Source organism: Filicampus tigris, chromosome 20 (assembly GCF_054856515.1).
Source record: "Filicampus tigris isolate MCC_2025a chromosome 20, RoL_Ftig_1.0, whole genome shotgun sequence".
Taxonomy (NCBI): domain Eukaryota; kingdom Metazoa; phylum Chordata; class Actinopteri; order Syngnathiformes; family Syngnathidae; genus Filicampus; species Filicampus tigris.
This window is the reverse complement of record NC_141236.1, coordinates 9,989,023-10,005,823: the sequence shown is the minus strand read 5'-3', so window position 1 is coordinate 10,005,823 and position 16,801 is coordinate 9,989,023. Positions and strand designations below refer to the sequence as shown.

General features: G+C 46.3%; 1 protein-coding gene across 3 annotated transcripts in view; it reads right to left on the bottom strand.

The window, feature by feature from the left end:
* eva1aa (eva-1 homolog A, regulator of programmed cell death a) overlaps positions 1-16,801 on the bottom strand; it is a 202,070-nt gene that overhangs the window by 19,987 nt on the left and 165,282 nt on the right. For all 3 annotated transcript variants that reach the window (XM_086019692.1, XM_086019694.1, XM_086019693.1), the window contains 3 exons: positions 16,593-16,716; positions 14,876-15,028; positions 8,961-9,104 (listed from right to left, as the gene is read on the bottom strand). In XM_086019692.1, the coding sequence (XP_085875818.1) occupies positions 8,961-9,104; positions 14,876-15,028; positions 16,593-16,716 (421 nt within the window). The remainder of the gene's footprint in view (positions 1-8,960; positions 9,105-14,875; positions 15,029-16,592; positions 16,717-16,801) is intronic.

The window sequence follows — 16,801 nt, the reverse complement described above, 5'->3', positions numbered from 1 at the left end:
GTCTCCGGACTGCGCCGCCCTGCCTTCTTGCCTCGTAACCTAAACCACAGACTAATTCATAAATTACAAACAAAGCGTCCCTTGTGGTTTGGGAGGAACAAGGACTTGTGCGCGCTCAACGCGTACAGCGTCAAAACAGGAGGGAAACCTGGCTCATGGTGAGAGGAAGCCGTCACCAAAAGAGAGCCACGTGTTGACAACACGCTTCGCTCAGCCAATCACAGCTCCATTTTTCCCTTCCCGTCCAGGATGTGACCTCGTTTTGGTCTTCACGGGTCCCGTTTACGAGGGCTGACGTGTTTTGAACGTGAGGTTTCTTTGGAAAAACACATGCGGGATTGCAAAGAAGCTGAGCAACTGGAAAGATGCAGAAAGGCATCGTTGTCAGCCCAAAAACGGGATTGCGAAAAACACGCAGCATCCGGAGCTAAATCATGGCGGCAGGGTAAGACAACGTTAGCATGTTTGTCATTTCTAGCCGTGTTTTCATCAAATGAATCTTGCTTCTGCCAACAGAAAAGGGTTACGAAAGATAGAAGTGTGAATGATATTACATTCTAACACAGGGGTGTCAAACCCATTTTTGTCGCCGGCCACATCATAGTCGTCTGAGGTGTCCCTCAGAGGGCCGTTACGACTGTTAACCCATACAAATGTATGATCGCCTTATCACATGTACCCCACTAATTGATGGATAACTAGTTTTGAAATCAGAAGCCAGTAAATAGTTTGTTCAACTGTTTTTCAATGTATTTTAAAGCAACACTATGTCAGTTTTTGTTGATTATGGCGGCGCCATGTGGACAAAAACGGTAGTCTTTTGACAAAAATCAACCACATTTCCCATGCGTGCCAGCGCGTAGTGTCGTGAAATCCTGAGCCGTCCTTATAGCGAAAGGAGGACGTGAGTAAACCGTAAAGCAATTCAGGACATTTGTGTTTTTTTGTGTAACAGGGTTGATCCCATCCTCCTCAAAGTTGCTTTGTGCCAGTAAAAACGATACAGACCCCCTCAGGGCAGGAAGTCCCATTCAATTACTGTACTTGTACCACAATGTTTCATCAAAAGAGTTGTGAACATTTTTTATGAAGGTCAATTTCTTGCCTAGTGCTACTTTAAAGGAGGGATTTGTCACAAATGCTTTCATGATCTCAGACAATTCCAAAGAAACACATCAAGTCAATACACGCGATTTGCCTTCGCGGGCCACATAAAAAGACGTCGCGGGCCGGATCTGGCCCCCGGGCCTTCGGTTTGACACGTGTGTTCTAACAGAACTCATCTGTGACAAGACAAAATAAATAATCAACTGGAGTATTGACGCTAGTGCTGGCACGTTTCGAGTTATTTCGTCGGAATCTATTGCATAACCTGACCTTAAATTCTTCCCGGTGGGCTCATTCCTGACAGGTGCGCTTAGCCCTACTCACGTAGACGTCCTCTGATGCCAAATTGAGTATTAATATCAAAATTACCTGGAAAACAGAAATAATTACAGGCCCCTGGGGATTAGACGCTCCATCAGGCTTGATGAAAATCATGCTGATCTCACTCAGTCGTGCCAACTTTTGCCAAAGGAGGCATACTGTAAAAACGGTGACTATTTCAGGGACGGGTGTTTGTGTTGAATTTGCGGTGATCTCGTACACTCTCGCCGAGGTTTACCTCATCCGTCCACAGGAGAAACCTGCAGTTCCCTGTCAAGAGTCTCACCCACCGAGTCAAGCCCGGCAAATCGCCCTCTCCGCTCATGTTACCTCATGTTTCGATGGAATCTCGCAATAAACACAATTAGCACGCACAGCCCGATTAACTTGCACTCACACCTTTAAAAAGCAAGCGCCGACACATCCCCTGAGGTGATGCCGCGAGACGAGCCCTTTGCGAAGCCAGGATGCTCCGACATCTCCGGGCGGGCGAGAGCAGCGACGTAACACAGTAATCCCGGCGTGTTCGGGCACAAGTCGAGGTGACACTTACACACACATTGTCGGAACGGAAACAACTCCAAGGTCCAGGCGGTAACTTTCTTGAAAAGACGCCCCTGCCAAGCGCTTTGAAAACAAGCTCTCACGTGAGTAGTCCGGCGTGGGTCCGAGTAGAATGAAAGCAGAGCCCAAAAAAGGAAAATGTAGTGAGGCAGCGAGCGAGGGAGGGAGGGAGGGAACAAACGAATAGCCTCCGCTTAGAAGGTACGCTCCGCTTTTGGTGACTCCTGACTCCTTCTCGTCGGGAAGAAGCCGTCTTCTTTATTTTTTGGACTGTTGCCTTCCTTCCCGTTTCGAGTTAAAGCCGGCTTTAGACAACAGGAATGTGACAGCGAGAGAGAGGGAGGGAGGGAGGGAGGGAGGTGGTGTGTGTGCGAGAGAGAGAGAAAGAGGGAGGCAGCAGACACAAGCTGGACATGTAGTAGTGTTCACCTCCACAGCACTCAGAGGGATGTGGAAAGGGGAGGGGTGCGAAGCGAAGGGGGGCGGTGGCGTGGGGCTCCCTGTGTGTGTGTAGGAGAGAGAGGCGGCAGTGTGCAGCTACAGGAAATGACCTGGGGATTTCATTCAGATGAAATTGGGAAGGTGGTGTGCAACAGGATCAACCAGCCTACATGTACAGTGTCGGGAAAATGACGGCTGAGATCCATTTTACTGGTCGCACCCCAGCTGGATTACTGCTAGATTTGTGGAATCAAGAAAATTCTGCCAAATAGGAGCCGTCCGACAAAGTGAGGTACAGCGGGGGACAAGATGTCAAGAGGACACCCACGACGAGCCAAAGAAATCTGAGAACAAATTTAAAAAAAATTCTAAATGGGCAAAAATGGCATTCATGGGGGAGTCAAGTTTAGCATGATGGACAGGATTAACTATATTTTATTCGAAAACGGCTCCCGGTGCGCAATTTGGACCGGATCCAGATCAATCTTTTCAACTTCTGATTCTAATGCGAAGCTACGTGTTTAAAAATGACAAATAACCCTAACGACATGTTAAAGACATTTGCGGAGCTACTTCCAAACATTCAACATTTATTCAATACGCAGATTTGCAGAGACATTGAGACGTACGCCCCACGGCTTTGTCACATGAACTCATGTACAAACACACATGCACACACTAATGCTTCCTTCAGATTTTTTTTCCTCATTCTCTCCCTCCATCTTCATCCACCGCATGAAGAAAACTGAAACCAGCCACAAGCTGAAAAGAATTAGACTGCCCCCCCCCAAAAAAAGAAAAAAATCCACATGCTCCCACCAACTAGCACCACCTTCCCATTGAACACGCTTGATGTAAAACAAGAACGTCGCAAAAAGCGATCGCGCGCCGAGCGACGCCGAGGCCATTGTGCCCCGAGTGTGCGACTTTATGATAGAACGGGCAGGAGGCCGTCTTGCGCGTTTGCTCAAGTTGCACTTTCTGGCCCAAATATTCAGTTGTAGACATGGGAGGGATGCGCTTGTGTTTATGTGCATACCTCCTTCAGCGCATTTCTTGTAACAATGTCAACACTCTATGGAATTGACATTTCTAGAGCCGGGGAGAACGAGCCAAAACCACACGATCAAATGAGATCCGGCACAAGAGCTGTACTCGGCTCAGCTCCAGAAAACTGATCAGCCGTGATTGGTCGTTACCTGAGCCCTGAGTAGTTGTGATGTCATTTCCAGTGGACAGAAGTGACAAAATGGCCGCCCCCTGAGATGGCTAAAAACGAGTAGATTATTCCACAAATGCAATATTGATCAGAATGCCTTACTTCAACTTATGGGACATATTCTTGAAAAAAATACGTTTGGGTTGACTTCCCCTTCAAGCAATATTGATTTAATACTATCGAGGTCTAAAATGGTATCGTAAGAACGGACTTCAATCCTCAATGAGCAAACCACAGCTGCTTAGAACCGCGCTTATAATAGCTTTGTATTTGTCATTATCGTTTGCTCGTGGTGCTTATCGTGCAACCCGCGCCAGACGCCGTGTGCGATATAAGATACGAGTAGCATCCCAGCAAGACTCCCCATGTTTCTCATTTGGTTGGGAGCGGTGGCAGGACAAAAAAAAAAAAAAAAAAATGCTGCGGTGATGACATAAACAGACAAAGTGTGAGTGGAAGGACGGAGCGAGCAAAAAGGGGGCCGAAAGCCAGCGGGGGGTGCAAAAACACAGGAGGGAATTTAACACCTCTCCTTTCTGCCAAATCCACTTTGCTCCGAATGCATTTTAATCTAATTAGTGCAAAACGTTCCCCCGGGGGCCGGCGATCTCGATCAAGACGTTCAAGCTCAAAGCGTGAGCGCGATCAGAGCGTTGGGGCGGCGCACAACGGCTGACCTAACCTGCTGGCAAAGCACAATCCCCGCATGCCCCTGGCATCAGCAAATCGCCATGGCAACCCCTTGGGCGCCAGCTGCTCCTCGCCCCGCTCAGGAGAGCGAAAAACCCGCAGGAGCGCCGCAAACTTTTCAGACGCTTGATTTTTAACTCGGGCCAGGAGCGGCTGAGCTTTATTGGAGTCGCGCACACACAATGCCTTGTATGGCTATTGGCAAGGCATCACAACAGATGCTATTAATGCACCACGCACACAGGTCAGGCGAGGTCACGTGTGTTTTCTCGCAGCGGTGTTCCGCCGCGTGCCAGCTGCGGTTGTTTTGTGCAGAGTCAGGTTTGTGTTAAACGAGGCTGGGGAGCACCTCATTCCTTTCTGCTCGCTAAAAATCAAACGCACCAAGACAAAGACGGACTTTTCCTTCAACCGCCCAACGCTTTGTACTCTTGTTTTCTTCTAATGTTGTAAAATCGGTTTGACGCGAGATTAAAACTTTTGGGATTATAGTTTGTTGTATATGTACAGTCTAAGATGTTAATAGAGGCAATTCTTAAAGGGGAAGAATATGTTCTATGCAAGCCCACTAGTTGAAACAAGGCATTCTGATAAATATTGCGTTTGTGGGATAAGAGTTAATCCACCGGTTTTTAGCCATCTCTGGGGGCGGCCATTTTGTCTTCTGTGGACTGAAAATGACATCACGACTGCTCACAACGACCAATCACAGCTCGGTTTCAGAAAACAGGTCAGCCGTGATTGGTTGTTTTGAGCAGTTGTGATGTCATTTTCAGTCGACGGAAGACAAAATGGCCGCCCCCAGGGATGGCAAAAAATGAGTGCATTTTGCTGCTTAATTCATATTCCAGAAACGCAAAATTAATCAGAATGCCTTGTTTCAACTAGTGGGCCTGCTGGGAACATATTTTTGGGAAAAATATGTTTGGGTTGACTTGGCTTTAAAATATTTTTTGGGGGGGGGGCTCAATTACTCGATCACGTTTATAGTAATCCAGTTTGGGGAAATGTATCACTAGAAGCCACAGTGGCTTTGTTTTATGATCGGTTTCCCCTTATAGTAGATCGTTCCGAATAAGCATTTCCAAACACATTTTACAGTCCGTCATAACAAAACATTGCAGGCAGAAGTGAAAACAAAATACTGTTTCTCTTCTTTGACCGCAATTGGCAACTGTTTAAAAAAAACGTTACAAAATTAAACATTTAGAAGTCCGGACCCTGCCAAGCATCCTAAATCACTTATTGAGCATATTTTGCACTTTAAAAGTGTGAGATTTGGGCTATACGGGTTTAGTCTTGGAACCGGCACCTGATTTCTCACAAGCCTGCATGTGTGGTATGATGTCAGATACTAAAAAGCATGCTTGACTCATAATAGCGCGCATTTAATGTACAAATGTTTCTGGGGGTTGGAAACCGATGTTTGGGGCTACAGAGCAGCGAGTAGAGACCACACGTCCACGCAAGCGGGCCAGTATAAACACCCTCGGGTTGTTCTTCCGGCATTAATGTGTGGTTGGGAGCGGGAGGGGTGGGGGCGGGGTGTGGTTAGCAGCAGTCACATGAGTACCTTGTGCTATGACTTGTTTGAAAGTCAAAAGGTAATGTATAGTTGGACTATGCTCACTCATATATGTCAAATAAGGTCCAGGTCCTCACAAAGCTCGCAAAGTCACGCAGAATTTTGACTTTCAATCGGCGAGAATGTGCCAGGCGTTACACTAATGCCCCCCCCACCTCCCCCAAGATCAAGAGCGTTGACATAAATGCGGTGACAGTTACTGAACATCTGTTAAACGATACAATATACAGCACCCGGGGAGCTCAAACCTAAACCAAGGCAGTTCATCCATCATCTCTAGCCGGTTTAAGGTCACGGGGGACCGAAGCCTATCCCTGTAGACATTGGGCCAGATTTGGGAAACACCCAGAACGGATCACTGGTCAATCACAGTTTTTAACCGATATTTACTTGGTGGTCTCCCATCCGGCCCCTTAACAAGACCAGGACAAAACAGAACCTACTACCATGATCATATGAGATCAAGGTCTTACGGGTATGGCAATAAGACCAAGGTGGTTTGTCTTTTGCATAATGGCACTGGCTTCAAATTTTACTAACGTTCACAGACTAAAAACAACGGTCTGATCTAAAGTCACACGGTAAGACTATGGTACACCCAAAATATTTTCTGTTGCCCTGGTCACAGACAAATCAATGCATCTCAAAAACATACCAAGCTGTTTGGAAGTAACCGCTCCAGTACCAGTACCCTTAGCAGCAAGTACACATCCTTGAGCTGTGTGTTTTACCGGCAGCGAAATGGTGCAATTGATCCATTTCCTCCTCAACAATTAGCGTTGCTTTCCCTGCCGTTTCCTCGCCCTTAAACAGTCTGCTGCGCAAGGTTCAAAGGAGGCAAGCGCGTGAGGCTCGCAGAGGCCTATCCATTACGCTGCAGCACTCCGAATGGGAAGTCGTAGAGGGGGAAGTTTGGAAAAGGGGGCCTCCTTATCTTGATGTAGGTTTTAAGATGCCTCGAGGGAGGAAGGGACGTAAGATGAATGTATTGTACTTCGGTTTATCGCGGGGACTCACATAGGGACTAGAACGTGGATTAGCGTTGTAAGCCATCTCTTACTCCAGCAAAGATAATTGCGCAAAGTTTGAAGGAGATTGACTGACAACTGTACAGAACAAAAAATGTTACTAGTGGCAATATCAATCTTGACTTTAACTGCAGCAGCAGTCGGAACTTGTTGAAATCTAAAGAACTGATCTTTTGACATTGAGCAATAGATATTGAGCGTCTGAAGAAGTTATTCAAGGAACGAAAGAAAAAAAAAGTGGTACCTTGCGTTTTTGGGGGGTCCTAAAAAGGGGCGCCCGGATATGTAAAATAAGCCGTAAGCGTGCTTATAGTCGGGCCAAATCTTCAAAAATCAAATGTTGAATGTTTCAACTTCTAATGATGGTAAGTTAAGAACCTACAATCTCTGTGCTGTCTGTGATCTGGTCAGCAATGGTAACTCCTTTTTTTTTTGTTTGTTTTAAACAAACAGTAGGCATAACGGAAATGAGGCCTGACGGGTGGTGACGAAGCGAGAGTGCGTGTATATTTTTTTTCTCTTCTGCTCGGAGCCTGATGGCTTGTTGTGGTTCATTTGCTGCTGACCACCGTAGGGGTGATTCCTCCCAAGAGCAGAAAATGTTGGTTAGATTGAATCCTATGACCTCAGGGGTGTTTGACTTTAGATGTTCCGCTTTATAAAGCTCCTAAGGCTGACTCTTTGATTAGCCAGACAAACTGAAGCTCGTGTTCAGCTAACCACACACCTAGAATACACACAATCATAAAACAAAGTTTCCTCAGTTAATTCATTTTGGCATGTTACAAAAGACTGTGAAATAGCACTTAGGTCATAAAGGGACAATTAAAATTTAAGTGGGGTAACGCCTCTTAAACAGAAAAGAGCCGCTAGAATAGACAAACCGTTTTGAAACTGGAATAAAACGTTGCGCTGGCTACTTGCGCACATTCTTCCACTCGCAGTTTGGATACATAAATGGGGTTCGACTGCCAATGGAAGAGGAATCCGCCGCCCCCCCCTCCACCTCACCAACACACGCACTAATTACCATTTCGCCCGAGCCTGGGGGCAACCGGTGACTTCATGTCGACAGCGGCTTCAGTGATGTACTCAAGTTCAAACTTCTCAATCGCCCGACCTGGCGTCTTCCCGTTGAACATTTACCATTCCTACTTCCTTCCCTTCTTCCTCGCAAACACCCGCACATTTATCGAGCTGTTTGGTGAGTTTGGGATGGGTTATCAGAGGCAGATAAGGAAGGTCAGACACCGATTGAAGACAAAACGACTCCGTAAACACAGCTGAACAGTCGGCCTGTTCTTGTCTGCATCCGCCGGTTGTTAGCGAGATAAAAATTGGATGGCCACTCGGAGAACTATTTGACAACGGACATTCAAAAGAAGATGTGACACTCGAGAGTGCAGCAGGTCTAGACTGAGTCGTCCGTGCCGTACTGGATTTGAGAGGCTCCAGGCCACTAAGCTGATTGATCAGTCCCGGATGTTGAGGCATCTGGATAATGTGTGCGCGTCCGAGAATGGTTAAAGAATTACAGCCTTGACCTGCCGGGATTAGCCCGAGGGTGTGTTACTGATAAAACAAAAGAATAAGACCATCATTCACACTCATCTGCACAGAATATAAACAATAGATTTAAGTCATATAAGATAGACTGTTGGGAATGTTGTGAGTTTCACGGCACTTTTTTGTGTGGAGTTTGTCCGGAAAGTGCCTAGAAAATACATTGTTGATAAGGTCAACTTCTATAGGCAACATAGAAGAAATAGGGGCATGTGAGGCCATTCCGAACACCCACTTTGCCCAACAATGTGATTCATTTCTAGTTTTTAAGCCACAACAACACAATCACGCCACAAACCACGAGTGATTGCCTTTTACTGGATACAGTTCCCCCCCCCCCAAGTTAAAGAAATAAAATCACAGTCTCTCGGCTGAGACTGTGAAGCTTATCATTGGGCAAACGGCGCCCCCTTGTGGCTAACGTAGGAAGGTGATGACTTACCACAGGTAAAGATGACACTGAGGTACTTCCTGGTGCCAGAGTAGCAGGGATCCCCAAATTCCCTGGATGAGGCTCGAACCACGCAGCTCTTTTTGGCCTGGCAGCGGGAGGTCATGACCTGCAGGGCAATGGATGACTGGCAATCTGACAAAAGACAAAAACGTTGACCATTTGTTAGGCGGCTTTGATGAAAATTCCCAAATGTTTTTTTTTTTTTTTACAAGTAACTTTTACATACACTTTCATGTGATGTGCAAAAATAACAAAGATGCTTCTGCTAAGAGTATGGGATTGTGGATGGTTCCTAACAGATGCCTAAAAACAACACAAGGAGATGAACCTTTGAAAACAGACACCTGATTCTCACCTGGGGTCACCCAAGTGGGCTCCATAGAGGGCGGAGAGAGAACGAGAGAGAGAGATCAGACAGAAGGTGAGAGAGCAGCTTTACATGTCGACAGGCCACAATGAATGGTGGCGCAGGTCACAGGGTAAATGTTCCAGTCAGGAAGTGAAAGTGGCCAATCTATTGGTCATGCCCGCCGCTACAATAAACGTCGAGAAAAGAACCGCCCCTAATCTAACGGGAATGTCCAAGTGTTGTAAAGGCACAAACACTGAATCAGAGCACAGACATTTATGCAGCAACTTTGCCTAAAATGTGAACCTTAGCACTTGGGTGGGGGCAAACGGACATTCCCCAGCAGGGACTAACAATCTGGAATTCCTGACCAGGACACAGCGAGGTCAAAGCCTGCTGGAAAGCAGCGTGGAACCTGAAAACTGTCGAGACATTTCAGAAACTGGACAATTCCCACACGTGTGCACTCGCTGATAATGAATGGTCAGGATAATCTACAACTTCCTTTTCTTCAACTGTAAAGACTCATGTGAAATATGACCGTTTATGACTTTGATTCAGATATTAGCCTTAATAAATGGGCTTGGATGAAGAAGTGCTACTTTTTGCCATAGTTACGTTTCGGAGCGCTTTGATTTGAAAATCTCATTCAAAAAATGAGCAGTAGTTTGAGGGTTTACCGTAGTTTTAAAAAGCCAAGGTTTGTGTATATTAATAACTGCTAATACCGTTTGTCACCGGCAATGAGCTGAGGGGACTTCTAAGCAGGACACAATATGATTGGCTGCCTGCAAAGTTAAGCAAAAGTGACGCTTCTTAAATTAATTGGGCCAGTTTCTCCTACTCGGGGAGCAGAGAGGGGAGGGGTGAGCAGTGATGCATTTTTGCTCTGTTGATCAAGATGCATTGTCCTAAAGAATAAATAGTTAGTCCCAAGGACATTTTGAGTAGCCCACGGGTCTGTTCTAAAAATAGCTCACCTTTAATGGGACACTGGGACTTACTAAGAATTAAAACAGAAGAAGTATGTTAACATTTATTTCAACTTAACATGTTACAAAAATAAAATGGATTGTGTTCAATGGGAAAAAAAATGTTTTTTTTTCAACCCAAATATTTCGAAAGCTATCATTTTAATACCGTAACGACGCGATATTTTTGAAGTCGAGGCTAAACCTTCTATTTAAATCAAGTCAAATTCCAAACGTTTCTTACCCATTTCTGTGCATTATGTTTGAATAAAGTCCTACAGGCTCCACGTGCACAGTACCTCATGACTGTTTCTATGGGAAGTCTAATTGCAGATACTCTGACACGATGACCTTCTGGTCTGCCTTGTTGCTGAAAACGGTCCCTTCTGATCTTCGTGTCCACTGACAGACAAGCACCTATTAGCTGGGATTCCGATTCCCTGGCCTGCATACTGCGATTAACAGCAAAACAAGGGTCTCACAGAAGAAGCGATGGGACCGAGTTGGGTTTGGATTGGGATCCAGAGGCCAATCACGACACACAGAGAGAACACACATTAGTTTATGCCTTGTGTGTTTGAACAAACTATATCTTGTATGGAGTTTAAATGAGAATTCCCTTGGCTCCAACTTTCTCTGGCTCTCGTTACAGCTTCGCCACAGACAAGACGAGCATAGGAGGGCCTTATTTTACATGGCAACACACACACACACACAAGGGCGCACGGACTGATGAATAACCTCGGTTAACTCTGACCTTTACCCTCGACAACCTTCGTGGCCATCGTACCCACCCTACGGACCGCACACTGCCAACAAGGGCAGGCCTGTGGCTCACAAGAGACGGTTCACGGCCAAGAGAAAACAAGAAGAAGGGAGTCATTTCGGCGACTTTTTGTCACTCATGACTGATGACGGTGCGGGGGTCTTGTGAGTCAAACGCGAAAGACTGCAAACAGGAAGGTGTAACCGATTTTTACTACTTAACATAAGCACATACGGGTTTCTGAAAATATTCCCAGAATATTCTGGCACCTCCAAACACAATGCTCCGGGTTGTCCACCGACCCCCGCCCCACCCACACGCACACACAACTTGTCTGGGAATTTACAATAAGGGGACCTATTTTATATCCTCCTCCACTCATATGACTCACATGTGAAGCGTATCATTTGATACATAAGCCACTTGTGATACTTCAAGTCTTTGTATGGCCGACATATGACATGCAATGGTGTGTAAGGTGATCGCTGAGTATTTTGAGGGCACAAAATATGTATAACATGAGTAACGCATTACTTCACATTGGAACGCCGTGTGTGCTTTGCAATAGGCGGGAACATAAGCAGCACACTCAATGATGTATCGGATTTCCACTACAGTGAGCCAAGAGTCTTTTAGGTACGTGCTACGAGGTAAGGTGGGGCAAGACCATTTAAAGATTTAAAAACAAATACAAGAATCATACAACAAACTCTAAAGTGTACAGGGAGCCAGAAAGGAGGCGAGCGGCAGTATTTTGGACCAACTGGAGACGCTTGAGGGACAACTGGGTGACCATTCCCCCCCCCCCAAAAAAAAGTACATTACACTAACAGTAAAAGATGTGACGAAGGCATGGATTACTGTCTCTAAGTACTGTTGTGAAAGGAGAGGGGACCAAACGCCATAACTCCTGTTTTCTTTTCATTAATTTTCAAGACGTTCAGTGCCATCCAGGCTTTGATTTCATTCAGACAGGACAAAAACTTTAGGATAAAGTGTCCTTTTTGCTTAGCGGGGCATAGATCTGGCTGTCATTCGAATAGTAGTGAAAGGAAATACCGTCCTCTCTTAAGATGGAACCCAGGGGCGGCAAATGCAATGAAAACAGCAGGGCCCCCAAAATTGAACCCTGTGGAACACCGTACGACAAGGGGGAAAAGTGGCACTCAGAGCAACCAAGGCTAACACAAAAAGTCCTGCCTGCCAAGTAGGATCGCACCACCTAACCTGAAATTCATATGCAGCGGAGAAATATGCATCGGTTTGAAGTGTTTGTTAAATGCATGGCACACCCAGCTATTCATTTAGAGTGGAGGCTACTACTTGCCAAAATATATGGTTTTAATAAAAATGAACAAAACAAGTCACAGTGCTAATTATGTGTGCCTAACACATCAAAGCGAGGCGAGCAATTACTGTATCGTGAAAAAAATAGCACTGTAATCATTTTAACGCTCCATCAATAGATGCCTACAGTCTGTTAAAGGCTTAGCTTGAAACCCATGAAAGCATGGCGGCCCCCAGAAAGAAAAAAGCGGTATCAGACACGGCAAAAGGGGGAGTAATTTAGATGTCAAGAGTTTTGTCTGATGATAATGAGTCAGATGAGAGAGGAGGGCTTCTGCTTTGAGGCTCCTCCATCACAGTTAAGACCTGTCCGACTGCGCCACTCCCCTTCCAAAACGAGAAGGAAACGACATCAAAGAAGTTCGAAAATTGGGCGCATGTCTTTTGTACACCCTCTCTTGAAATGTTTCTGGCCGTGTGGGTTCATCGTGCGCGAATTTCGCAAGCTAAACATGTCGGCAACCATACTTTGGCAGGAAAAAGAAGCAGAATTACAATTTGGGGCTACGTTTACAATTCAAACACGACATGCTTTTTATTCAAGGAATCAGAGTTTTCCAAAAAACACACTTCCAAACACACTGCCCTAAAACAGCACACAATAAACACGAAGAAAATGCCAAAACGCAACGGAGCGCTGAATCATGTCGACTGAAACTATTTGGGCTTTGGACGTCGCGTCAGACACCACAAACACTCGAGGCATCTCATCCGTGAGCTCACCAAGAAGACGAAGAAGAGGCGGTTTGCGTTTCGGGACGATAATTAGCAGTGTGGGTCGGCGCTGTCACTCACGACAGGCTCACTTCCTGCAGCTCCGCGTGACACGTCAGCCACATTAAAGACACGGGGAATCCCACTCGACAGTCTGGAACAGCCCGAATGCGAGTGTGCGCGAGCACGGCGGCTGTGTGTGCATTGTAACCACACACAAAGCTAATGCCGTTTGACAGTTGACAATGCTTCTCCCTGCCTCTAATCTGGCCTTTGTACCACTGTAACAGTAGAGTTCATCTGCCAACGCTACTGCCACGGCAACGCTACTGTATTTAATGTCGGGCTTGAAACCGGATATTAGACACACACGGAACCACCTGCTGCTCTACTGGAGCGGAGGCCGCTCCGCAAGCGCAGTATGCGCGATGTGCTAGCGTTAGCCTTTTGAACCCGCTGTCGCATAAAGGCCACACACACATACGCGCCGCAGGGCATTGGCCACATTGTATGGTGCACCTTGACATTTAAACTCACGCCGGCGTCATAAACGACAATAAACATGTCGGCGTTAAATCATGAGCGTGGTTTGTCGCGCGCCCGAGCTCGGATGCTGCATGCGCGCGTGCACACGGGCGGAAACATTCTTAGTGGCAACTCAATCCTTGTCCCCTTTCTGCGGCACATCTCTTGACATCCGATCTACATTCCAAGCCAGTTCCGCCCCGGCAATGCGTGCGTTTGGTGCGCGCGGGGTTTTACATATCTCACGATGCGTGTAAAGCACAACGAGGAAATAAGTGCTTCAAATGATAATAAATCTCGCTCAGCTTTAAAGCGCCCATTTACTCCAAATGTGTCAGTCAACAAATCACTGGTGGAATCTGTAAATATCCCCAAATGCACAACAGGGTCAAATCATGCAATATCACCCCCCCCCCCCATAAAAAAAAAAAAAAAAAGATTTAAAGCGAAATTAAGGCCTGGCAGCGTTTGTGAAGGTCTTTATGCTCAAGATGCGTTCGAGTCCGGACATGTACGAGTCATCAATAAAAACAGCGAGACACACAGTGACGCCTGGTATGTTTTGCTAAAATAAAAAAAATAAAAAAATTAAAAAAAAAAGCAACACATAGTTCTTCCTCAATGCTCAGTTATTATACAGCAGATCATTTGCAAGACGAGGACAGCAATTTAAATGTCATGCAAAGACTTGATTTGCATTGACCACCTTTGGATCTTACTGGAAGAAATCCTCCCGGGAACCTTGGCTGACCCCTTAAGCCAACCATTATTTGGGAAATGCTGCTTTGGATTTCAATTACGATTCGGTTTTAGCCAAGACTTTCTGAAACGGATTAATCACGGAAACCGAGTTTTTCATTTCCTATTTTTTTTTTTTTAGACTTCAGCTCATTTCACTCCTAGCAGTGTCTTAAAGATGAAACGCGTGGTCGACAACCATCGAGCCTGAAATTGAATGTTGCCGTTCGTAGCGGTAGTGTAGCGACCAGAGTGATGGACACGTGTCTGCCCTGGCCGCTTAGTACAATTTGGTCTTTAATGCAAAGAGACTCGCCTCCCAGGCTGTCATCTTCTGTCAGTTAAATCCTGTGTCCTTCAAGTTCATGATGAGTAAAAATCATTGAGCGTTGATCGTATTTTTTCTCTTATATGTTAAGAAGCTCAACCGTTGTTCCCTTTGCGGAGAACAGTTTTCGGAGCGTCACGGTGCCGTGTCGTCATGGTTGCTTACCCACTGATGGGGCTCTGCTGTGGTGCAGAGGACACTCGAGGGTGCCCCGTTGGGTGCGACCGAACATGGCGGAGTAGACGGCGATCTGCATCCCCCGTTTGCAGCTCAGCCTCATCCTGTCCTCCTCGCACACCACTTTGCTCTTATATTCATCTGCGGGAATAAAAAAATCGGATACAAAATCTGCCTAACAACAAGAGGCAATGGTTACGTGACCAACAAAAACAATCGGAGTAAATTCATTTACTGCCCATTGGTGAGTTTGCTCGTTCATGTTGTTATACTTTCCGTGATACCATATATATGGTCATTTTTTATTTTATTTTTTTTATACTGCGTGTTTGAACATTTGCTCCAGGCTGTATTCACTGTAGTCAGGTATGAAAGTAGGGTCTAAAATGTCAAATGTTCCGCTCCCAATAAGCTCGCAATAGCCGCCGGGAGGCATGGCGGAGCGTAAACACACGGAGGTAGAGTTGCTTTGGTGGACAAGTAGAGCCACGCAGCGGCATTCCTCACACACATCCAGTCATGGTGACCTGTGACCACCAGAGCAGCTCCACTGGCCGGCAAATCAAAACAGCCCACATTCAGGTGGGGCGTGCAACAGGAATGCAGAGGAGAGAGAGCAACAAGGCAAGAAGCCAGCCCCAGTGGCTTGTCGCGTCTTTTGCTGATGGATGGACTCTTTCCCCTTCACTTCCTCTTTCTAGCCTTCCGTAGGCCTCTTCTTTCAGAGGCAGTGACACCTTCTCGGCGCTCCCCCACGCAGCTTTTCTTTCCGCCCCAAACAAGTCATTGGTTAAGTGGCGGGGAACAAAGAGCTGTTGATTGGAGGAAGGAAAAAAGTCAGGGAGAGCGGAGGGATCAGTGGATTAAATCCGCCACTTCTGCTCACTCCACTGTGGAGCCTGCAATGAAGACAAGAGTCTGGTCGGGATTACGGCGCTGTTGTCGCCGTGCTCGCAGCTTCCCGGCTCACGGAGGGAGCCCAGGGTCAAAATTGTTTTGTTTTTTTTTTCTTTGAAGGCAACGCATCCATCCATGTTCAATGCCGCGTCTCCTGTTAAGAATGACGACAGGCGGTGGATTGCAGATGACCGATGGACAAATTCAGACTCCACCCAGGACTGGTTGCCCGTCAAGCAATCAGACGGACTCTTTCCCCAGTTCATTTATACGAAGACTGATATGATATGAGGCATTGGGGGGAAAAAGTTATTCTATGCAATCAGTCATCGGTATTTTTGGGGGAGAAAAAAATAATCGCCACCTGCCTCGAAAAACCCGGGCCTTAATTCAAACTCATGTTAAATGGTAGTCAGCACACACCTGCCCCCATTTAAAGTGCCTCTGATTAAAGCCAAATCATTTTCAGATGTTCTAGCAGGCTTTTCCGGACATTTTTTTTTTGCTTTCTTTAAGATGAAAGGTTTTGTACTAACACTGACTGCTATTTGAAACTGTTTATAACTTGTCTAAAGACCCCACTCCAGCTGAAGAAAAAAACGCCCCCCCCCCATGCTTTTTACCGTGTCTTCCGTTGATGAGCACTGTTGTACTTTCGCCTAACACACTTTTAACCCTAGACAAAATGTTCCACCTTCAATATGCATCAGTGTGGTTTTATTTGCAGTCATACGAACAATTATGTCATTTGTGTGAGGGTGGGGGGTGAAAGGCACCAGTAGCTGATGCAATGCAGTGAGGGACTTACTGGGTCTGCACTTGTACCAGACTGTGAGGTATTTGCTGCTGCCAGGACACCGATCCATCCCAAACACGCGGCTGTTGACAAGAACTTGACAGCTCCGTCTGTCTTGGCACTCATCCAGCATTTTCTAAACAGAGGCGGAGGGTGGCGGGCGGGTGGGGGGCGGGGGGTGGCGAGGACCAAAAACACGGTTTCAGTAGGTTGAACAATGA